We start from the raw sequence: 25,599 nt of genomic DNA, 5'->3' as shown, positions 1-25,599 counted from the left end.
CTATACAATGCCCACTAAAATCACTTCTATACAGTGCCCACTAAGATCACTTCTATACAGTACCCACTAATATCACTGCTATACAGTACCCACTAATATCACTTCTATACAGTGCCCACTAATATCACTTCTATACAGTTCCCACTAATATCACTTCTATACAGTTCCCACTAATATCACTTCTATACAGTTCCCACTAATATCACTTCTATACAGTGCCCACTAATATCACTTCTATACAGTACCCACTAATATCACTTCTATACAGTACCCACTAATATCACTTCTATACAATGCCCACTAATATCACTTCTATACAGTGCGCACTAATATCACTTCTATACAGTACCCACTAATATCACTTCTATACAGTGCCCACTAATATCACTTCTATACAGTTCCCACTAATATCACTTCTATACAGTTCCCACTAATATCACTTCTATACAGTGCCCACTAATATCACTTCTATACAGTGCGCACTAATATCACTTCTATACAATGCCCACTAATATCACTTCTATACAGTACCCACTAATATCACTTCTATACAGTGCCCACTAATATCACTTCTATACAGTGCCCACTAATATCACTTCTATACAGTGCCCACTAATATCACTTCTATACAGTTCCCACTAATATCACTTCTATACAATGCCCACTAATATCACTTCTATACAGTGCGCACTAATATCACTTCTATACAGTACCCACTAATATCACTTCTATACAGTGCCCACTAATATCACTTCTATACAGTGCGCACTAATATCACTTCTATACAGTGCCCACTAATATCACTTCTATACAGTGCCCACTAATATCACTTCTATACAGTTCCCACTAATATCACTTCTATACAGTGCCCACTAATATCACTTCTATACAGTACCCACTAATATCACTTCTATACAGTACCCACTAATATCACTTCTATACAATGCCCACTAATATCACTTCTATACAGTGCGCACTAATATCACTTCTATACAGTACCCACTAATATCACTTCTATACAATGCCCACTAATATCACTTCTATACAATGCCCACTAATATCACTTCTATACAGTGCCCACTAATATCACTTCTATACAGTACCCACTAATATCACTTCTATACAGTGCCCACTAATATCACTTCTATACAGTTCCCACTAATATCACTTCTATACAGTGCCCACTAATATCACTTCTATACAGTTCCCACTAATATCACTTCTATACAGTGCCCACTAATATCACTTCTATACAGTTCCCACTAATATCACTTCTATACAGTACCCACTAATATCACTTCTATACAATGCCCACTAATATCACTTCTATACAGTGCGCACTAATATCACTTCTATACAGTACCCACTAATATCACTTCTATACAATGCCCACTAATATCACTTCTATACAGTACCCACTAATATCACTTCTATACAATGCCCACTAATATCACTTCTATACAGTACCCACTAATATCACTTCTATACAATGCCCACTAATATCACTTCTATACAGTGCCCACTAATATCACTTCTATACAGTGCCCACTAATATCACTTCTATACAGTACCCACTAATATCACTTCTATACAGTGCCCACTAATATCACTTCTATACAGTGCCCACTAATATCATTACCAAGCGGTGCCCAATAAAAAAGTACAATATAGTTCCCACTAATGCTATGTCTACACAGTGCCAACTAATATTAGTGACATACAGTGTCAAATAGTAACTGTGCAATACAGTTCCCACTAATATCACTTTTATACATTGTAGATCATATCATTGCCATAGATTGTGCAATAACAATAAAATACAGTTCGCAATAATAATACCACTGCCATACAGTCCCCAATAGTAATACCAACAGTGAAATCCATTTACCACTAAAATGATTTCTATAAGGTGCCAATCATATCAGCACCATACAGTGCCCAATAATAGTAGTTCAATACAGTCCTCACTAATATTACTTCTTCGCGGAGCGCACTAACATCAGCCTCGTGCAGTGTCCAACAGAAAAAGTGCAAAACAGTTCCCACTAATATCATATAATATCATCAACTTCAATACAGTTCTCACTATCACTTCCATACAGTGTCCAATAATATTAGAGTCATCAAATGCTCAATAATAACTGTGCAATACATTTCCCCCTAATACCATTTCTATACAGTGCCCATTGATAGTAGTGCCATACACTGCCCAATAATAACTGTGCAATACAGTCCACAATAATACCACTGTTATACAGTCACCTCAAAAAATAAAAGTGAAATAGAGTTGCCATTAATATCGCTGCTATACAGTGCCCACTAATATCACTTTTATACAGTACCCAATAATATCGCTGCTATATAGTGCCCAATAATATCACTGCTATACAGTGCCCAATAATATCACTGCTATATACGGCTCAATAATATCACTGCTATACAGTGCTCAATAATATCGCTGCTATATAGTGCTCAATAATATCACTGCTATACAGTGCTCAATAATATCACTGCTATACAGTGCTCAATAATATCCCTGCTATACAGTTTTCAATAATATCACTACTATACAGTGCCCAATAATATCCCTGCTATACAGTGCCCAATATCACTGCTATACAGTGCTCAATAACATCACTACTATACAGTGCCCAATAATATCCCTGCTATACAGTGCTCAATAATATCACTGCTATACAGTGCTCAATAATATCACTGCTATACAGTGCTCAATAATATCCCTGCTATACAGTTTTCAATAATATCACTACTATACAGTGCCCAATAATATCCCTGCTATACAGTGCCCAATATCACTGCTATACAGTGCTCAATAACATCACTACTATACAGTGCCCAATAATATCCCTGCTATACAGTGCTCAATAATATCACTGCTATACAGTGCCCAATAATATCACTGCTATACAGTGCCCAATAATATCACTGCTAAACAGTGCCCAATAATATCACTGCTAAACAGTGCCCAATAATATCACTGCTATACAGTCCCCAATAATATCACTGCTATACAGTGCTCAAAAATATCACTGCTATACAGTGCTCATTAATATCACTGCTATACAGTGCTCAAAAATATCACAGCTATACAGTGCTCAAAAATATCACTGCTAAACAGTGCCCAATAATATCACTGCTAAACAGTGCCCAATAATATCACTGCTATACAGTCCCCAATAATATCACTGCTATACAGTGCTCAAAAATATCACTGCTATACAGTGCTCAATAATATCCCTGCTATACAGTGCTCAATAATATCACTGCTATACAGTGCCCAATAATATCCCTGCTATACAGTGCTCAATAATATCCCTGCTATACAGTGCTCAATAATATCACTGCTATACAGTGCTCAATAATATCACTGCTATACAGTGCTCAATAATATCCCTGCTATACAGTGCCCAATAATATCCCTGCTATACAGTGCTCAATAATATCACTGCTATACAGTGCTCAATAATATCACTGCTATACAGTGCTCAATTATATCCCTGCTATACAGTGCTCAATAATATAACTGCTATACAGTGTTCAATAATATCACTGTTATACAGTGCTCAATAATATCCCTGCTATACAGTGCTCAATAATATAACTGCTATACAGTGCTCAATAATATCACTGTTATACAGTGCTCAATAATATAACTGCTATACAGTGCTCAATAATATCACTGCTATACAGTGCTCAATAATATAACTGCTATACAGTGCCCAATAATATCCCTGCTATACAGTGCTCAATAATATCCCTGCTATACAGTGCTCAATAATATCACTGCTATACAATGCCCAATAATATCCCTGCTATACAGTGCCCAATAATATCCCTGCTATACAGTGCTCAATAATATCCCTGCTATACAGTGCCCAATAATATCCCTGCTATACAGTGCCCAATAATATCCCTGCTATACAGTGCTCAATAATATCACTGCTATACAGTGCTCAATAATATCACTGCTATACAGTGCTCAATAATATCCCTGCTATACAGTGCTCAATAATATCACTGCTATACAGTGCTCAATAATATCCCTGCTATACAGTGCTCAATAATATCCCTGCTATACAGTGCCCAATAATATCCCTGCTATACAGTGCCCAATAATATCCCTGCTATACAGTGCTCAATAATATCACTGCTATACAGTGCTCAATAATATCACTGCTATACAGTGCTCAATAATATCCCTGCTATACAGTGCTCAATAATATCCCTGCTATACAGTGCTCAATAATATAACTGCTATACAGTGTTCAATAATATCACTGTTATACAGTGCTCAATAATATCCCTGCTATACAGTGCTCAATAATATCCCTGCTATACAGTGCTCAATAATATCACTGTTATACAGTGCTCAATAATATAACTGCTATACAGTGCTCAATAATATAACTGCTATACAGTGCTCAATAATATCCCTGCTATACAGTGCTCAATAATATCCCTGCTATACAGTGCTCAATAATATAACTGCTATACAGTGCTCAATAATATCACTGTTATACAGTGCTCAATAATATAACTGCTATACAGTGCTCAATAATATCACTGCTATACAGTGCTCAATAATATAACTGCTATACAGTGCCCAATAATATCCCTGCTATACAGTGCTCAATAATATAACTGCTATACAGTGCCCAATAATATCCCTGCTGTACAGTGCTCAATAATATAACTGCTATACAGTGCTCAATAATATCACTGCTATACAGTTCTCAATAATATAACTACTATACAGTGCTCAATAATATAATAATTGCTATACAGTGCTCAATAATATAACTGCTATACAGTCCCCAATAATATAACTGCTATACAGTGCTCAATAATATCCCTGCTATACAGTGCTCAATAATATCCCTGCTACACAGTGCTCAATAATATAACTGCTATACAGTGCTCAATAATATCACTGTTATACAGTGCTCAATAATATAACTGCTATACAGTGCCCAATAATATCCCTGCTATACAGTGCTCAATAATATCCCTGCTATACAGTGCTCAATAATATCACTGTTATACAGTGCTCAATAATATAACTGCTATACAGTGCTCAATAATATCCCTGCTATACAGTGCTCAATAATATCACTGTTATACAGTGCTCAATAATATAACTGCTATACAGTGCTCAATAATATAACTGCTATACAGTGCTCAATAATATCCCTGCTATACAGTGCTCAATAATATCCCTGCTATACAGTGCTCAATAATATCACTGTTATACAGTGCTCAATAATATAACTGCTATACAGTGCTCAATAATATCCCTGCTATACAGTGCTCAATAATATCACTGCTATACAGTGCTCAATAATATAACTGCTATACAGTGCCCAATAATATCTCTGCTATACAGTGCTCAATAATATCACTGCTATACAGTGCTCAATAATATCCCTGCTATACAGTGCTCAATAATATCCCTGCTATACAATGCTCAATAATATCACTGCTATACAGTGCTCAATAATATCACTGCTATACAGTGCTCAATAATATCCCTGCTATACAATGCTCAATAATATCACTGCTATACAGTGCTCAATAATATCACTGCTATACAGTGCTCAATAATATCCCTGCTATACAGTGCTCAATAATATCCCTGCTATACAGTGCTCAATAATATCACTGTTATACAGTGCTCAATAATATAACTGCTATACAGTGCTCAATAATATAACTGCTATACAGTGCTCAATAATATCCCTGCTATACAGTGCTCAATAATATAACTGCTATACAGTGCCCAATAATATAACTGCTATACAGTGCTCAATAATATCACTGTTATACAGTGCTCAATAATATAACTGCTATACAGTGCTCAATAATATCCCTGCTATACAGTGCTCAATAATATCACTGCTATACAGTGCTCAATAATATAACTGCTATACAGTGCCCAATAATATCCCTGCTATACAGTGCTCAATAATATCACTGCTATACAGTGCTCAATAATATCCCTGCTATACAGTGCTCAATAATATCCCTGCTATACAATGCTCAATAATATCACTGCTATACAGTGCTTAATAATATCACTGCTATACAGTGCTCAATAATATCACTGCTATACAGTGCTCAATAATATCCCTGCTATACAGTGCTCAATAATATCACTGCTATACATTTTCCAATTATTTCAGGGCCATATTGTGCCCAAAAATAGTGAAACACAGTTCCCACTAATATCACTTCTCTACAGTGCCCACTAGCACCAGTGAAATACAGTTCCAATTATCATTTCTAAACATTGCCCAATAATAATTGTGCAAAACAGTGCACAATATAGTTCCCAACAACAGTACAATACACTTCACACTAATACAGTGCCCAATAATAATGGTGAAATACAGTTCCCAATAATATCACTGCTATACTCTGCCCAATAATTACATTGGAAATGCAGTTCCCACTAATATTACCATACAGTGCCCAGAAATACCATCACCATAATGTGCCTAATTCTGACTGTACATATAGTATCACATAGTGCCTTATAATGTCGCCATCATACTGTATGCAATAATATTCTATTAACCCAAAAACGACAGTATCTTTTTGTAAAAAGAGAAAACTAGAAGTGGAACACATACTGCAAAATAAAAGACAGAGTACAAGTAATACTGCCACAACGTGCCCAATATATAGTGCCGTACACTGCACAAAAAGATGATGTAGGGCAGTAAAGTGGGCAAAAATAAAGTCAAATAATAACAATACCGTAAGGTGCCCAATAATAGTAGTGTCATACAGTGCTGAGTAATTAAAGTACCCAATAATAATAGTGCTATACCATATCGATTAATATTACTGCTATACAGGTGTCTCCAAACAATGAATTGTTAGATGTGAACTTTCCCTTTAACTGGACCATTCGATTTAAAAAATGTGAATATTTGGAAAGATGTAAGTTTTTACTTTTTTATTTACTATGTTTTTATTATTTTTTTTTGCAGGAAAATATAAACATTGAGGAGGCCTCGCGGTGCCTGGTGAAGCACATTATCGCCAGCGAGAGCGACCTAATGCAATCCGTGGAGCCGGACGTCGTCAAACCCCAGATGAATTCCTCCAAAATAGCGACCTGTTCTGCGTGCTTTAAGTTCTAATTTGTATTATTATATTTTTTGTTGTTGTTGTTGTTGCTTCGGTTCAGTTGTTAAATAAAATCCAACAAACGTGTTGCGGTGGCAGAAACGATTCCTTCCGATGACTCATTTCTCGTAGGGAACGTTACGCCGTGTATCAAGGTCGACCATTGTCATTTCTCAAGACGCCAAACACCATTCTGTAAGAGAGTTTTATGTTTACACGTCGGAACCCAAGAAGAGTCTCAGGATGTAATAAACTTTATAGTAAGGAATGATTAACGAAAAGTCAGAAGCAAAACAGAAAATTGTTCTTTAGGCGCCATCTACAGGATAAAGTAAGGTATTGCGCTGTGTGAACAAGGTTTCTCTGAGGGGTAACGTTCTCCTTGTGGAGAGTGACATGCCGGTATGTGGAGACTTAATTCCTTTTCAAGATGTGTTTCAGGTTTTTGCCACTCCTCAGTGCAAAGCATGAGATCTTATTTTGCTGGGTAAGAGGCCCGTTGGTTGGAAGTCTATGCTTGGAATGTTTCTCTATGTGGAGAGTGACATGTCGGTATGTGGAGACTTAAATGCCTTGCAAAGATCCTCCTCTTCTTCTCCGAAGAGACAGTTTCCATATTTAACAAGGTTTATTACACAGGGTAAATAAATAAACTAAAAAAGGTCTAAAAGTCAAAATCGACCCTTGATCAAGCCTTACCACATGACTTAGGCTAAGAAGCCAAACTAGAAATTCCTTTTGAAGTTGTGTTTCAGGTTTTTGCCCCTCCTCAGTGCAAAGCATGAGATCTTATTTTGCTGGGTAAGAGGCCGCTGGTTGGAAGTCTATGGTTGGAATGTTTCTCTTTGTGGAGAGTGACATGCCGGTATGTGGAGACTTAAATGCCTTGCAAAGATCCTCCTCTTCTTCTCTGAAGAGACAGTTTCCATATTTAACAAGGTTTATTACACAGGGTAAACAAATTACCTAAAAAGGGTCTAAAAGTCAAAATCAACCTTTGATCAAGCCTTGCCACATGACTTAGGCTAAGAAGCCAAACTAGAAATTCCTTTTGAAGATGTGTTTCAGGTTTTTGCCACTTCTCAGTGCAAAGCACGAGATCTTATTTTGGTGGGTAAGAGGACGCTGGTTGGAAGTATATGGTTGGAATGTTTCTCTTTGTGGAGAGTGACATGCCGGTATGTGGAGACTTAAATGCCTTGCAAAGATCCTCCTCTTCTTCTCAGAAGAGACAGTTTCCATATTTAACAAGGTTTATTACACAGGGTAAACAAATTACCTAAAAAGGGCCTAAAAGTCAAAATCAACCCTTGATCAAGCCTTGCCACATGACTTAGGCTAAGAAGCCAAACTAGAAATTCCATTTGAAGACATGTTTCAGGTGGTTTGTCCCTCCTAAGTGCAAAGTATGAGATCTGATTTGGCTGGGGGAAACGCCTTTGATTGGGAGACTATAGTGGAACACTTGTTGTTGTGGAAAGTGACATGTCAGTATGAGGAGACTTAAACTCCTTGCAAAGATTCTCCTCATCTTCTCTGAAGAGACAGTTTCCATATTTAACAAGTTTTATTACACAGGGTAAATAAATTACCTTAAAAAGGTCTAAAAGCCAAAATGACTTAGAATAAGAAGCCAAATTAGAAATTCCATTTGCAGACGTGTTTTGGATTGTTTGCCCCTCCTAAGTGCAAAGCTGGGTAAAAGGCTTTTGATTGGGGTTCTATGGGTGGAACATTTCTCTTTGTGGAGAGGGACATGCCAGTATGTGGAGACTTAAACGTCTTGCAAAGATCATCCTCTTCCTCTCTGAAGAGACAGTTTCCATATTTAACAAGGTTTATTACACAGGGTAATCAAATAACCCAAAAAAGGTCTAAAAGTCAAAATCAACCCTTGATCAAGCCTTACCACATGACTTAGACTAAGAAGCCAAACTAGAAATTCCTTTTGAAAATGTGTTTCAGGTTTTTGCCCCTCCTCAGTACAAAGCATGAGCTCTTATTTTGCTGGGTAAGAGGCCGCTGGTTGGAGGTCTACGGTTGGAATGTTTCTCTTTGTGGAGAGTGACATGCCAGTATGAGGAGACTTAAACACCTTGTAAAGATCCTCCTCTTCCTCTCTGAACAGACAACTTGCATATGTAACAAGGTTTATTACACAGGGTAATCAAATAACCCAAAAAAGGTCTAAAAGTCAAAATCAACCCTTGATCAAGCCTTACCACATGACTTAGGATAAGAAGCCTAACTAGAAATTCTATTTGAAGATGTGTTTTGGATTGTTTAGCCCTACTAAGTGCAAAGCTGGATAAAAGGCATTTGATTGGGGGTCTATGGGTGGAAAATTTCTCTTTGTGGAGAGTGACATGCCGGTATGTGGAGACTTAAGCGCCTTGCAAAGACCATCTTCTTCCTCTCTGAAGAGAAAGTTTCCATATTTAACAAGGTTTATTACACAGGATAAACAAATAACCTAAAAAGGTCTAAAAAGGGCAATTTCGACCATTGATCAAGCCTTGCCACATGACTTAGAATAAGAAGCCAAACTAGAAATTCTATTTGAAGACGTGTTTCGGATTGTTTGCCCCTCCTAAGTGCAAAGCTGTGTAAAAGGCCTTAGATTGGGGGTCCATGGGTGGAACACATCTCTTTATAGAGAGTGACATGCCAGTATGAGGAGACATCAATCTTGCAAAGATCCTCCACTTCCTCTTTGAAGAGACAACTTGCTTATTTAACAAGGTTTATTACACAGGGTAGACAAATTAACTCTTCAGAAAGGAAGAGGACTTGAACTATAGTGCCACCTAATGGATATAGGAATCTTAAAAATAAATATCAACCCTTGAGCAAGCCTTGCCACATAACCTAGGATAAAAAGCTAAACTAGAAACTCTATTTGAATATGTGTTTTGGATTGTTTGCCCCCTCCTAAATGCGAAGATGGGTAAAAGGCCTTTGATTGGGGGTCTATGGGAGGAACATTTGTCTTGTAGAGAGTGACAAGCCAGTATGAGGAAACTTAAACACCTTGCAAAGATCATCTTCTTCCTCTCTGAAAAGACAGTTTCCATATTTAACAAGGTTTATTACACAGGGTAAACAAATAACCTAAAAAGTTCTAAAAGTCAATATCGACCCTTGATCAAGCCTTGCCACATGACTTGGGCTAAGAAGCCAAACTAGAAATTCTATTTGAAGACGTGTTTCAAGTTTTTTGCTTCTCCTCAGTGCAAAGCATGAGATGTAATTTTCATAGGTGAAAGGCCTCTTATTGAGGGTCTATGAGTGAATGTTTCTATTTGTAGAGAGTGACATGCCAGTATGAGGAGACTTAAACACCTTGCAAATAACCTCCTCTTCCTCGCTAAAGAGACAACTTGCATATTTAACAAGGTTTATTACACAGGCTAAACACATTAACTCTTCAGAAAGGAAGAGGACCTGAACTATGGCGCCACCCACCTAATGGATGTAGGAATCGTGAAAGTCAATATTGACCCTTAAACAAGCCTTGCCACATGACTTAGGCTAAGAAGCCAAACTAGAAATTCCATTTGAAGACCTTTTTTGGGTTGTTTTCCTCTTCTCAGTGCAAAGCATGAGATCGGATTTGGCTGGGTAAAAGGCCTGTGATTGGGGGTTTGTGGGTTGAACATTTCTCTTTGTAGAGAGTGACATGTCAGTATGAGGAGACTTAAATGTCTGACAAAGCTCCTCCTCTTTGTCTCTGAAGATACAGTTTGCATATTTAGCAAGGCTTATTACACAGGGTAAACAAAAAAAACTAAAAAAGTAGTGAAAGTCAAAATCGACCCTTGAATGAGCCCTACCACTTGACTTAGAATAAAAAGCCAAACCAGAAATTCCATTTGCAGACATGTTTTGGGTTTTCTGCCCCTCCTCTGTTTAAAGCATGAGATCTAATTTGGCTAGGTGAAAGGCCTCTGATTTTGGGTTAATGGTTGGAACATTTCTCTTTGTGGAGAGTGACATGAGGAGACTTGAACGTCTTGTAAAAATCCTTCTCTTCCTCTTTGAAGAGACAGTTTGCATATTTAACAAGGTTTATTACACAGGGTAAACAGATAACCTAAAAAAGTTCTAAAAGGCAATATCGACCCTTGAACGAGCCCTGCCAGTTGACTTAGGCTAAGAAGCCAAACTATAAATTTTATTTGAAGACATGTTTTGGATTGTTTACCCCTCCTAAGTGCAAAGCTGGATAAAAGGCCTTTGATTAGGGGTCTATGGGTGGAACTTTTCTCTTTGTGGAGAGTGACATTCCAGTATGAGGAGACTTAAACGTCTTGTAAAAATCCTTCTCTTCCTCTTTGAAGAGACAGTTTCCACATTTAACAAGGTTTATTACACAGTGTAAACAGATAACCTAAAAAAGTTCTAAAAGTCAATATCGACCCCTTGAGCGAACCCTGCCACTTGACTTAGGATAAGAAGCCAAACCTGAAATTCCATTTGCAGACCTGTGTTTCAAGTTGTTTGTCCCTCCTCAGTGCAAAGCATGAGATCTGATTTTGCTGAGTAAAAGGCCCCTGGTTGGGAATCTATGGATGGAACGTTTTTTGTTGATGAGACATAAACATCTTGCAAAGCTCCTCCTCTTCCTCTCTGAAGAGACAGTTTCCATATTTAAGAAGATTTATTACACAGTACACTCTTCAGAAAGGAAAAGGACCTGAACTATGGAGCCACCTCATTAATATAGGAATCCTAAAAGTCAACATCAACCCTTGAACAAGCCTTGCCACATGACTTAGGATAAAAAGTCAAGCCAGAAATTCCAAAAAAAAAGTCTTAGAAATTTGAAGTAAAAAAAGATTCTTTGAAAGATGTCACTTTTCTTTAAGTATTCCTTTTTGTTCGGAAGGGAAGGCAGAGTAATCACAAGATGTGAACAGGGAAAGTCTCATTTAAACAGAAATGATATTAGAGATCTGGCTGAATTGCCACCGGGTGATGACCACTTTCCATTTGCAGGCGCTGACACATGTTCATACCCAGTGGGGAGACGGCAGAAAATGTAACGGGTTCTTTCTGATTTTATCAGTAATTCTCCAACCTTAATTTCTTTTAAGTCACTATTGAAGTTGCAATTTGTACATTAGGTCCATTGCCTAAAAGCCATAAAATAAATGTCAATATAATATTGGGCTTTTTCTTTACATTAAAAAAGTAGAACTTTATGAAAAAAATGATTTGTGTCACCATTGTCTGAGACCGGCATTGTCTGAGACCGGCAGTGTCTGAGACCGGCAGTGTCTGAGACCGGCATTGTCTGAGACCGGCAAAAACTTTTTATTTTTATTTTATTTATATTTTTTATTTTATTATTTTTTCGACTGAGCTTGTGGTTTGGTGCATCAAGCGGACGTTTCCAATTTGTGGGAAATCGTGATGGTTTAATAGCTTTTTATTATATTTTTGGAGGAAGTCTGGCAAACAAAGGAGGCCATTTCTGTTTTTGTTATTTTTCTTTTCCTCTTTGCGTTTAATTTACTTTTAGATTTTGCAAGATTGGACTTTTACAGTCTCGATAATAAATATGCTTATTTTTTTGTTAGTGAACTTAAAAATTGGGGGGATTTAAAACTTTATGTTATTTGTTGGGAAAGTGTGGAGGGTTATATGTATATATTTTTTATTTTTTGAACATTTTTACTTTTTGTGTCCCCCTAAGAGATTGAAGTTGCAATCATTTTATAGCTTATACTATATACTGCTTTATTATATCTGCAATCAGGGGAGAATCTGGACAGACTTATACACATTGGATGGTTGGTTGATCCTGATGAAATTGTAGATTCCGCTGACATTTTTCTAGTGCAGTGTTTCGCCAACACGAGTCCTCAAGGATCCCCAAGAGGTCATGTTTTCAGGATTTCGTTTGTATCTCAGAGGTGAGAGAAAATGGGGTAAATTGTTGATGTTTCGCCAACACGAGTCCTCAGGGATCCCCAATAGGTCATGCTTTCAGGATTTCCTTTGTATCTCAGAGTTGAGAGAAAATGGGGTAAATTGTTGATGTTTCGCTAACACAAGTCCTCAGGGATCCCCAAGAGGTCATGTTTTCAAGATTTCCTTTGTATCGCACAGGTGAGAGAAAATGGGGTACATTTTTGATGTTTCGCCAACACAAGTCCTCAGGGATCCCCAAGAAGTCATGTTTTCAGGATTCCCTTTGTATCTCACAGTTGAGAGAAAATGGGGTAAATTGTTGATGTTTCGCCAACACAAGTCCTCAGGGATCCCCAAGAGGTCATGTTTTCAGGATTTCCTTCGTATCGCGCGGTGAGAGAAAATGGGGTACATTTTTGATGTCTTGATAATGATTCCATCACCAGTTGAATACTTAAGAAATCCTGAGAATGTGATCAGTTCGGGACCCTGAGGACTGGAGTTTAGGAAACACTGATCTAGCATATATGGGCATCTTTACATTTCTTGTGCAAGAGCCGATTATCACAATTTCATAGAAATGTTTGCTCCCGATCACATCCATGTAAACACTTCCAGGGATCAGACAATAATGAGTGGTTAGCTAATCACTCTTTCATGTGACCTATATTAATGGATTAATGATGATTCAACCATGTACAGTTTGTACATTCACGACAATTGTCACATGTAAAGCCATCACAGACCGATTTACAACACCAGCCATCACTGCTTGTCACCACACTTTAGCACCCCATTGTCATGAAGTATAAAGGGGATAATCGGGGATCGGGGTTCCTAGACTGGCCCTCAGGCTAGGGTAGACCTAGCTGTCCCTTATCCCAGAGGTACTTCTGATGGTGAAAAGGTCTGGACCGCCAACCTAGCCCTGCTCCTGGCCAGCCCTGCTCTAATACCTCCTCTCCCCAATCCCTTGAGAGGGCTGGGAAAAGAGTGGTTAAACCCACACAAATAGACAAAAAGGGAAACCAAAAATCCAACACAGCAATCACACACAGAGGTATTAGACAATACATGATCAGGAGGAAATAAAGAGCAAGGAAGGAATAAACAGACGACAAGAGAATTTCCCAAACAGCCCTCAGTAGTTCACCAGCAACTGGATCAAAACAGCACTATGACCAGTAAAGCTATAGTCAGCATAGGAGGTTAGTTTCCACCATCTTAAAAAGGCAGGGAGAAGCTGTGATAAGTTTATCATAACATGTGATCCTAGAGGTAACCAGCAGGCTAGGAGAGATTAACCCCTGCCAGCCCAATCACAAATAAACACACAACTGGTCGACGCTCAAGCCTGCCTTTACAACTCAGAACTCCCAGAGAAACCACAGTGGGGAGTGTCTATCGAGCGTTCAGCTCTCCCAGCCTGGGAGCACCAATGTCACCCCCTGGCTAACTGCTCTGTTCTCCGTGCCTTCTCCCCGGTCCCACGGCCTCTTAGTTCCCCCTACATTCCCATCGGTATCCCCTGGGTCCCCCACGCTGAAGTGCTGAAGTGACCTGGAACGGCCTCCTCCTCCATGCTTCTTGCTCTGACATCTGGGTCACAAGGTTCACACATGTGCACTAGGGCGTGGCTTTGCTCCTTGCCCTTTTCTTAAAGGGCCAGCTTCAACCGACCTGGATGTTCTTCCTATGACCCTTGCAGATACTTGTTGCTTAAGGCACACTCCTCTATTGGCAGGTGCCTGTTCAACATGTCCCCGTAGCCTTGTCTGCCTGTACTAATTGCCAGGTCATCCATGCTATACCATATTCCGTATTAGTTATGGCTCTGTCTCTGCTTCCATCTAATAGTGCTGGTGTTCCCACTTTTGTTTGTCAATGTACCTCCCATTCTTGCAAACACCTACCACCAGTGCAGCTGTGGCACCCTGGACTAGCCAGGTAGCCACAGACAAAACACACCCCCACCCCCACCCCCAGACAGTTACATTAGTCAGACACAAAAACCCTTGTTACCTCCCTCCAGGGTCTGATGTCCACACCAGGTGGGGCGGAGCCAGGTGGTTGGCCCCACCCACCGAGGAGTTCACAGGCCTGGAGGTGGGAAAAGCAGTTAGTTGGAGTTAGAGTTTGGAGTAGATCAGCTCAGGAGGTGAAAGTGAGAGGTCACGTACTGCGAGTGTCTGGGTAGGGGCCCAGGCACTGACAGCAAGGTTGGCAGACGGTGGTGGCTGTCTGCAGGAGTTGGTGGAACTCCGCAGAGCCGTAAGGACCGGGGCTGGGCGGTGGCCCACCGGTACCGGATCGGGGAACGGAGCAAAGCTAAGCACACAGGCAGGGCCATCGGACCCCGACCAGGCTTGGAGCCGCCGTCAATAGTCAAATCCGAATGTGACAGGAACCCCCGGGGTTCCCTAACAACCAAGTCCCGATTGAAGGCAACCGCTCACACCGTGAGGATATACAGCCACTGCCACCGGCTAGAAATCCAAGGGCCAGCGCCTGCGGGCAAAACGGGCTCCTCCGGTATCTATACACCGGGGAGCGGACTACCGTTGGGAAGCCAATGGAGTCAACTCAGTACACAAAGGTGCAGGGAGAGACAGCCACCATCACCTGTCCGGGGAGAGAGACACTGCAGCCGGCTGCGGGACCCGTCTATCCAGCCGTTTGGTTTACCGGAGACTTTGTGCATCTTTTGCTGAGTGAGTACACCCGTGCCATCCGGCACCGCGCCGCGCTGTCCCTGCAACCCTGCACCTCACCGACCCTGCCTCCCTGTCACACCACCGGGCCCCGGGACCACCAACCCCTACCCACGGAGCGGGAAAACAACATCCCAGCTGCTCCCTACCATCGCTCCCGGGATCCCCATCACCAGCAGCGGTGGTGCCCAACTTCTCCAACTCAGTACAACCCGTGGGTGGCGTCACGGACTAAATCCCCAAACAAACCACCCCCTTTTCACTCACGGGCGAGGAGCGCCATTCGAGTCCCCGAGCAGCAGCCGCAGTGCCGGACCAGAGCGTTAGCGAGCTCAGCGCCCCGCCGCCCACAACAACTTGGCGTCACGAACAGGATAGAACCGATCTACTTACCAGTAGAAGTGCGCCTTGTGGTCTCCGCCGGCGGTGTCCGGCCGAAAAATTTGAAGCGCCGCCATCTTTGGCGCGAAGATTTCCCGCTCAAGCGTCTTCCCCGAGCAGGGAAGGCGCGAAAGCGAAGCCCCGCCCCCAACAAGCGGAAGTGCTAAAGAGAACCAAGGGGGGGCGGGTGAAAACCTGCCTAATGTAACCGAGGCCTTAAAAGCGGGGACGCCAGGACTCTGCAAGCTATTTGGTTCCTGGAACACTGCTGCACGAGACGTCCCGTCCGTCCGGCACCGCTGAAACACCAGAGCTTACGCCAGGAACAGCGGCGTGGGTGGAGGTCCGGACCACGCAAATGTGCAGCCGCCTGCAGGCCCAAGTGCAGTCCCTCTTGGAAGGATGGATGGCCGACATGGCGAAAGTGGGGGCGGCCGTACGGAGACGCGAGATGGAGACAGAGTTGGAGGAGCGGGTAAGCGACCCACGCCCCTGTGTGCCAGAAGGACCGGTCGCTGCGGCTGAGGGGCCCGGTCTGCGCCCGCTCGCCCTGCTGCCTCCCCCGCCACCCGTATCGGTTGCCGCTACCCCGCCACTAAGCCCGCTACCCCCACCACCGGTAGCCGAGCTCCGCCCTTCCGCCCTGGAGGACCAGCCTGCAAGCGATGTCCGCAGACGACCAGCACCGCTGCCATTGAAGATCTAGCGGGAGGTGCCCGTCCGCGAAAAGGAGCCGTCGGCACCGGAAGTGGCCGCACCCAAGACCATCCCGGCTCTGGTAGTCCGTCCGGTCCAGAAGGAGGCGGAGGTCCAGCCGGTGAGGATCCCTGTTCCTAAACCTCGGCTGAGGCTGCGCCGGGTCGCCGCTGCGAGGCAGCACCCCAGGCCATGTCACCGCGGGACCTTCCAAAAAGGGCGCCAGTTGTGGGCAGCGTAAAGGAAGTCCCGCGGGGCCCGACCCACGTGCAGGGGCATGCAGACGCCCCTTACTGGGACAGGGAACTAAACCCGCTGGGCCGTGAAATCGCAGAGATAGAGCGCCAGAGGGCCAAGATGGTGGCTCGTACCATCCGTGAGAAGGACCACCTCCGAAATGCCACCTTCCGGGTACGGGGTCCGGTGTACGAGGGGCAGGTCCGGAGATTTGACCCTCACCAGGGGTACGGCTTTATATACGAACCGGGCCTGGAGGCCGAAGTGTTTGTAGCCCGCCGGGACGTACATGCCCATCTGCCGATGGGCCACCCGGGCCGTGACCTGCTGCCAGGAGACCTGGTGGTCTACACTCGACACTGCGGGGAGAGGGGCTGGTATGCCCTCGATGTGAAGGTGAGGGAAGGCTGCAGTTTCCAGGCGCAATCCCAGTCCCCTCCCCCACCTTGCTGTCAGGATGTCGAGATGGAGCAGGTCTACGAAGAGGTCGACCTAAAGTGAAGGCAGCGGTTCACCGTTGCACCCTGTTGTTCCCCGTTGGGACCTCCAGCACTTTGTTCTTTCTGTTAAATGAAAACTAATCAATCCGAAAAATCACCAGATTACCGTCTGAAGAGAACCGTCCCCATTGGGACTGGAGTTGCCTCTTTTATCAAGTTAACTTCCCATACCCACATGAGAAACTCCTCATGGACATGGCCTAGAACTTGCAGGCGACCCACGAACTTGTGGGCTTGTAAATAATGTTGTGGGATGGATACCGTTGCCGCCTCCGGAGAGGCAGATTGGAGGAAGGGCACGCAGCAGAGCAGGCTGGGGCCCGGCCACCACCAGGACCGGTGGCCATCCTCCGGGGGTCAGGGGTTCCCCCTTGGACGTGGGGTCCCCTGAAGTGACAGTCGGGTGCGAGTTACCGTACCCGTTCCCGCTCGGGCAGCCTGAACCTGGAATGGGGTAAAAGGGTGCTGCTTCTTAGGGGCAGCATCAGGGCTAGGTTGCTTGGGTGGGAGAGCGGAAGACATCCGTCCGTCCGTCCGTTATTAAAAATGTATATGTGTTGTAACGTTCAAGAAGACCTAAAATATGCTTATGTTTTACCGTTTACCATGTTATTTATATTTTTGCAGTTTAAAAAATAAAACCGGTGATGGACGGGCAGCCCGCGGACGGTCTGCATTTTTCCAAGGGAGAATGTGGCACCCTGGACTAGCCAGGTAGCCACAGACAAAACACACACACACCCCCACCCCCGGACAGTAACATTAGTCAGACACAAAAACCCTTGTTGCCTCCCTCCAGGGTCTGATGTCCACACCAGGCGGGGCGGAGCCAGGCGGTTGGCCGCACCCACCGAGGAGTTCACAGGCCTGGAGGCGGGAAAAGCAGTTAGTTGGAGTTAGAGTAGATCAGCTCAGGAGGTGAAAGTGAGAGGTCACGTACTGCGAGTGTCTGGGTAGGGGCCCAGGCACTGACAGCAAGGTTGGCAGACGGTGGTGGCTGTCTGCAGGAGTTGGTGGAACTCCGCAGAGCCGTAAGGACCGGGCTGGGCGGTGGCCCACCGGTACCGGATTGGGGAACGGAGCGAAGCTAAGCACACAGGCAGGGCCATCGGACCCCGACCAGGCTTGGAGCCGCCGTCAATAGTCAAATCCGAATGTGACAGGAACCCCCGGGGTTCCCTAACAACCAAGTCCCGATTGAAGGCAACCGCTCACACCGTGAGGATATACAGCCACCGCCACCGGCTAGAAATCCAAGGGCCAGCGCCTGCGGGCAAAACGGGCTCCTCCAGTATCTATACACCGGGGAGCGGACTACCGTTGGGAAGCCATTGGAGTCAACTCAGTACACAAAGGTGCAGGGAGAGACAGCCACCATCACCTGTCCGGGGAGAGAGACACTGCAGCCGGCTGCGGGACCCGTCCATCCAGCCGTTTGGTTTACCGGAGACTTTGTGCATCTTTTGCTGAGTGAGTACACCCGTGCTATCCGGCACCGCGCTGCGCTGTCCCTGCAACCCTGCACCTCACCGACCCTGCCTCCCCGTCACACCACCAGGCCCCAGGACCACCAACCCCTACCCACGGAGGGGGAAAACAACATCCCAGCTGCTCCCTACCATCGCTCCTGGGATCCCCGTCACCAGCAGCAGTGGTGCCCATCTTCACCACAACCCGTGGGTGGCGTCACGGACTAAATCCCCAAACAAACCACCCCCTTTTCACTCACGGGCGATGAGCGCCGCTCGAGTCCCCGGACCCGAGCGTTAGCGAGCGCAGCGCCCCACCCCGCCGCCCGCGACACAGCCAGTCCCAGACCACACCTGACTCTGCTTCATCAGTCCCGGTTCCACGTCTACGTCCTGTGGCGCCAGCTGGTGAGGTATCGGGATCTCCAGGTGCTGCCTCTGGGTGGACACTTACCAGCGTGTGTACCTGCTGCCACCTCCGGTGGTAGAGTAAAGACTCGGTGGCCACCCAGGTCACTCCTCCGGATCAGTGAACGGTACCTTGATGCAGTGGACCCAGCGTGACAAAAATCTGTGGTGTGAACAGCATCAGATATCGCCATGACGCTCGGCGAGTTTTGAGGCAAACGCAGTGTGACACCCGTCTATAAAGACCCCGATTCAGTAATGACCACCACATGTCAAAGTGCGTATCTTCACTTATGTAGAATGTTCATGAACTTATGAATATTTTACTTAAAGAAACATTTATAAACCTACTGTAAACTTCTTACTTTCGCCCTACTATGCTTCTCTATAACATCTAGAAATTATTTTATAGATCACTCTAATACGTATGTTCCCAAAGTACAAGACCTTTATTGAGTACGGAGAATAGTGGAGGCGACCAAGTCAACGCACATGGTGCTCTCTAGAATGAAAAATGTCCATTTTCTTAAGCTGTTCCTTCATCTGGAGAGTAAGGTCATCATTGATCAAAGCACGGGTCAGGTAAGTCAATGCACTCGTTTTATCCGGAGATTAGGAGCAGTCAATTGTATTTTACTAAATAGAGAAGAGAAACACAAATTCCTCGGCCTTCATCTTTGTTTTTAAGGTTATGTTGAACTTACACAATATCAGACCCGTGTATTCCAGAGAGAGAAGTAAAGGTCCTCACCTCGCCCAGAAGTTGTTGGTTGATCTTAATTTGGAAGTCATGCTGACGTTCCCTATGAGACTTTCACCCCTGTTGACCTTTCATCATGTTTTCTGGAAGAAGGAACCAAAGTACCTAGAAAAACCTCACACAATCATGGGGGAAACATACACAACTTCTTGTATTGTAGATATTGTCCTTAGTTGAACCCAGGACCCATAAGCTCTAGGGACAGAATGTTTCCTGCTTTCTTGGTTTCCTGGCCTATAAGGTTAGCAAAGGCTAACTTGAAGATTTTGAACCCTAATGTTAACTCTAAAATAAGGCCCAGCCATGTATGATTTATAAATGTTACTCACCTGTCTCGGCTCCAGGGCCGGACCTTGCTCCATTCTCCTCTGGTTGCTTCCCTTTGCTTTGGTCCATGCTGAGTTTTACAAGTTGCCAGGTAAACGCCAGCTACACCGTTGCCAAGTGACGTACCACTAATGGTGGCATATAACGCGGCTGCTATGGGGGCCATGAATCGGGGGGCTTGGTGCACCGCCCCACGGCATCGCACTTACAACTGTATCAGCTTCTCAGATGCAGATACAGGTGAAAGCAATGATGAAAGAGGGAGCGCTCTGCTCCCTCCTCCATCATTCTCCTACTGTGTCTGCCCTCTGACAACTCAGAGCAGCGGCCACGATGACATCACTACTGCGCGCTACTGTGCTAAGATGTGCAGAGCTGCAGAACGCACTGCAATGCAGTGACCAGATGTGAGGCAAATCCCGGGATATGAAGATGAATTATGACTCCAGTCATAATCCCTCATCACTCCCTGGCAGTGCCCCCTCCCTTCTTGTTCTCAGTGTTCCACTTACACCTCCATGGCCATGTCCTGTGATATGGAAATTAGGTGGCTTAGGGACAATGGACACAGGATGACTCCCTGCCGTGACCCTGTAGTGGGGGCTGCTAGCTAGTTAGCAAGGCTATGGAAATAGCCAGACAGAACGACTCCAGTAAAAAATGGTTCATATCTCGCAAGCCATATTTCCGATAAATATGGCAACCATAAAAATGGTGTCTCCGCATGCGGACGATGCCGGCACACCCTTTTTATGGGAGCAGGACATTGGGAAATGCCCCAGGCGTGATATCAGCCAATGGGGAACTGGCAGACAGGTCATGAGTCCCCTCGTTCTGTAGCTAAATTCATAACTGTCACAATGAGAGCATTGGCGTCCGCCTACGACGCTCCCAGGCAAAGTTATGGCCCATATTCCATGTTGTGGATTGTCCATAACTCAAGCCAGGGGTGGAGCAGTGCTCCCTCTGAGGTCACTAAGGTAGGAGGGGACCTGGATTTGCCCAGGTTGATAACCCTACTTCGGCCATTTTCCAGTGTTCTTTTCGCTGGGGGCACGTGTAGGAAACATCTGTGGGAAGGATCCTAGAAACCTGGGTACAGCGCCCCCCTGTGGCCAGACGCAACAAGGTAACTGCTGGAACTGTGTATGCCTGTTTGTAACCCATGCTTTGATTGTAACTGTACTCTGACATATGTATATTCTGTAGATTCCCTATTGTATATATTGTAGTTCTAGTGTGCTTTAGGCTGATTAAATTATATAATTAATCTTGGGCTGTTCTGTTATCTCGATCTTGAATCCCACGTCTGTGTGTTCGGCTAATAGTTACCGTGAAGCGGTTGGTGGCAGCGAGTTGTGCCAAGGATTATTGTGGGGAGGCCAGTGAGACTCGGGAAGATATTATATATTCCGCCCGCGGAGGTCGGGGGAATATATACCCTACTCTCACCGGGGACCCTTCACTAATCGGCATAAGTAGTATAGCGGCCTCCTTGCTTATTGTCGGGCAATTCCATAATTGGCCTGACTATAAGAGGGGCGCTAGAGAGCGCGTCACGTGCTCTGTCCGTCGGTCGGGAGGTATAAAGGAGGGGTGACTCCTGCTTGTTACCCCCCGATCGTGACGTACTGGTAGCCAGCGCGGGGGATTTCTGAGTGACCCCCCCGGTGGTTTGTGACATATTGGTGGCATAGCGGTGGGATCGAGATAATAGTGTGTGTGAGTGTGAGACCCATACTCCCAGACACTAAAGACTGCCTGCAGCAGCTGTGGCTGCTGGGGTCTTCAGACTAGCTCAACACTAGAGTGTCAGAGTGCAGATACTGTAAGGTGTGTGGAGGCATCAGGTGTCAGTTCTGTGTCAGTGACCAAAAGTCTGCAAGAATGGCTGATGGCACCAGGAGCAGAGCTATGCAACTGGCCAATGCTAAGGCAGGAGCCGAAGAGAGGGAGGACGGTGCTGTGGACAGCAATGAGGAGGTTGCCCACGAGTCCTCCAGGAGCTCGACGCCAGAAAACCGTTCTGCCGAGGACATTGCACAACCTGGCAATTATGGACAAGATGAGGAGCAGCTCACCCAAGGTTCCTCAACGAGCCAGATGCCAGCCCTCCGCTCTGAAAGGGACAGTGAATCGCCTAGCTCTGCAGCGTGCCGCAGATCACCACGTGCCATTCCACCGAGCCTGGGAGGCTCGGATAGCCTTCTTCAAATGGCTATGGCCCTTCTCCAGGCTGGAGACCAGAAGGGCTACAAGGAACTCCTGGCAGAGCGCAGGGCAGAGCGGCAGGCAGCGCGTGACGCTGAGGCTGCGGAGCGGCACGCAGAGCGTGAGGCTGCGGAGCGAGAGCGGCAGGCAGCGCGTGAAGAGCGAGAGCGACAGGCAGACCGTGACTACCAGCTGCAGCTAGCTCAGCTCCGGCCCTCATCAGCCACACGTGACCTTCGAGACACCAAACTTCCAAAGGTCCGTGTTGAGGACTTCCCAGTGCTGGAGAAGGATGGAGACTTGGACTCTTTCTTGACTGCTTTTGAACAGACTTGCCTGCAGCACCATCTGGACAAGGATCAGTGGGCCAAATACCTGACCCCCCGTTTAAGGGGTAAGGCCCTGGATATCCTTGGGGACTTGCCTGCTGAGGCAGATCAGGGCTACGACACCATCAAGCGGGCCCTGATCCAACAGTACAACCTCACTCCGGAGTCCTACCGCAAGAAGTTCCGGACCCTGCAGAAGGGACCAAAGGACTCCTGGGCTGACCACCGGCGGGCACTTGCCCGAGCTGCCGACCACTGGACCCAAGGCCTGCAGCTTTCCACCGGACCGGAGATCCTGGACTTGTTCATCACGGAGCAACTCTTGTGGAACTGCCCTGAGGATCTCCGCCAGTTCATCCGAGACCAGAAGCCAAAGGGGTCCACGGCTACAGCTGCCCTTGCCGATGACTACACCAACAACCGGGCCCCTGAGGCCAGGAGAGCGGCCACCAGCAGCACCTGGAGAGGGGGTAAGATGAATTCTGCGACTGCCCCACCTGCCCCTAGACTGCAGGGGGTGTCCCCCTCAACTCCCCTCTCCAGGCCCGTGGCAGAACCAAGACGGTGCCACCAGTGCAACCTACCTGGACACTTCAAGGCCATGTGCCCTCAGCGTCCCAAGGCCCCGGCTCCGTCCCCGTCCCAAGGGCCGCCCAAGGTGTATTGTGTGGGTGGGGGTGGTGGTAGGTCCCTGGACAGCTTCCAACCTGTCACCGTCGGCCGGTCTGTGACCATAGGACTGCGAGACAGCGCCTCGGAGGTGACTCTGGTGCGGCCTGAGATGGTGTCCCCCCAAGACTTGATCCCTGGAAAAACCCTCGCTGTCTCCGGGATTGGAGGCATTGACCCGGCGCTGCCTGTTGCTGACATTTATGTGGACTGGGGCGCAGGGCGAGGGGTGAGGGAGGTGGGGGTAACTGATCGGATCCCTGCAAACGTGCTACTTGGGACAGATTTGGGGCAGATAACCTCCCAGTTTGGGCCCCCACCAAGGGCTGAACCTTCAGCCAGTACGGACATGACTCCTGACAATGTTAATGTGTTATCTATGAATGATGTGAGAGAGGGGGGAGTGAACTCTGATATTTCTGCTTGCACAGACACCATAGACACACACACAGCTGCAGCTGTGACAGGGGAGGGGGTCAGAGAAAGGTGTGACAATGCCTCTACAAGTAACCAGCCAGTGAGCTGGGATCTGTTGCCCTCTGCAGGGATAAGCAGAGAGCAGGGTGCTGCAGGGGGAGGACCAGTGTGTGGGGTGGGGGCTACCACAGCAAATGTGGGGTCCCCAGAGATTTCACAGCGGGGTTCTGTTGCTGCAGGAGGGGAACAGGCAGGTGAGATTGGGGCCGGTCCAGGAGCGGAAGTGCTCCCAGGTAAGATCTCGGTGCATGGTTCCCCCACAACCGGGGTGTCAGGAAGCCAGGTAGGTCTGCCTGAACCGGCGACTTGGTCAGGAACGGAGGAGGAGCAGGCACGACCCACGGTCGCAGCGGCTGTGGCCGCTGTCACCCGCAGTGGGAGTGCTGGAAGCCAAGGGGCCTCCCGGAGGTCCGATAGCTCTTCCCCTTCTGACCAAGTGGCAGCCGAGTCAGGTGGAGGCCAGGACACAGGTCCCGGGGTACTGACTGAAGATGTGACAGTCTCGTCGATTCTGGCCACATCTAGTCAGGGGTTTCAGGCAGCGTTAGAGGCTGACGACAGCCTGAAAGCTCTTAAGGAGCAGGCGGCACAGCCTCCCTCGGACTCGGACCCGGAGCGAGTGGTCTGGGACCAAGGACGGCTGTACCGGGCCACGGTCCAGCAGGGTTCACCGGAGGCGTGGCCCAGGGACCGACAGTTAGTGGTACCCTATCCGTTCCGGACGGAGTTGTTGCGGATCGCACATGAGATTCCGATGGCCGGACACCTAGGGATCGCTAAGACCAAGGCCAGGTTAAACCAGCATTTCTACTGGCCAAAAATGGGGGCCGATGTGGCTGCCTACTGCCGTTCGTGTGAAACCTGTCAGAGAGTGGGGAAGGCGGGGCCACACCCCAAAGCCCCACTGGTATCTCTGCCAATCATCGATGAGCCTTTCAGGAGGGTGGCTGTGGATCTGGTCGGCCCGCTGGCCATCCCCAGCAGCTCCGGGAAACGCTTCATACTGACGGTAGTGGACTATGCCACCCGGTACCCAGAAGCAGTGGCCTTGTCGTCCATTCGGGCTGACAAGGTGGCCACCGCATTGCTGGAGATTTTCTCCCGAGTGGGTTTTCCCCAGGAAATGCTCACTGACCGGGGGACCCAATTCATGTCCCAGCTGATGGAGGCCCTCTGTAAGCAAGTCCAGGTGCGACATCTGGTGGCCAGCCCGTACCATCCACAGACTAATGGCCTGTGCGAGCGGTTCAATGGCACCTTAAAGCAGATGCTTAAGATGTTGGTCGACTCCCATGGGCGTGACTGGGAGCGGTATCTCCCACACCTGTTATTTGCTTACCGGGAGGTTCCACAGGC

The 25,599-nt window shown here is 46.1% G+C and overlaps 1 protein-coding gene across 1 annotated transcript in view; it reads left to right on the top strand.

The window, feature by feature from the left end:
* The window catches only part of RAB38 (RAB38, member RAS oncogene family), a 107,891-nt gene extending 100,646 nt beyond the window's left edge, over nucleotides 1-7,245 (top strand). The window contains exon 3 of the mRNA XM_075334713.1: nucleotides 7,014-7,245. Within this exon, the coding sequence (XP_075190828.1) occupies nucleotides 7,014-7,166 (153 nt within the window). The 3' untranslated portion in view covers nucleotides 7,167-7,245. The remainder of the gene's footprint in view (nucleotides 1-7,013) is intronic.
* The last annotated feature ends 18,354 nt before the right edge of the window (nucleotides 7,246-25,599 follow it).

The sequence above is a fragment of the Anomaloglossus baeobatrachus genome, chromosome 2 (assembly GCF_048569485.1).
Source record: "Anomaloglossus baeobatrachus isolate aAnoBae1 chromosome 2, aAnoBae1.hap1, whole genome shotgun sequence".
NCBI lineage: Eukaryota > Metazoa > Chordata > Amphibia > Anura > Aromobatidae > Anomaloglossus > Anomaloglossus baeobatrachus.
Note: the sequence above shows the minus strand (reverse complement) of the source record. Positions and strands in the feature narration are given on the sequence as shown.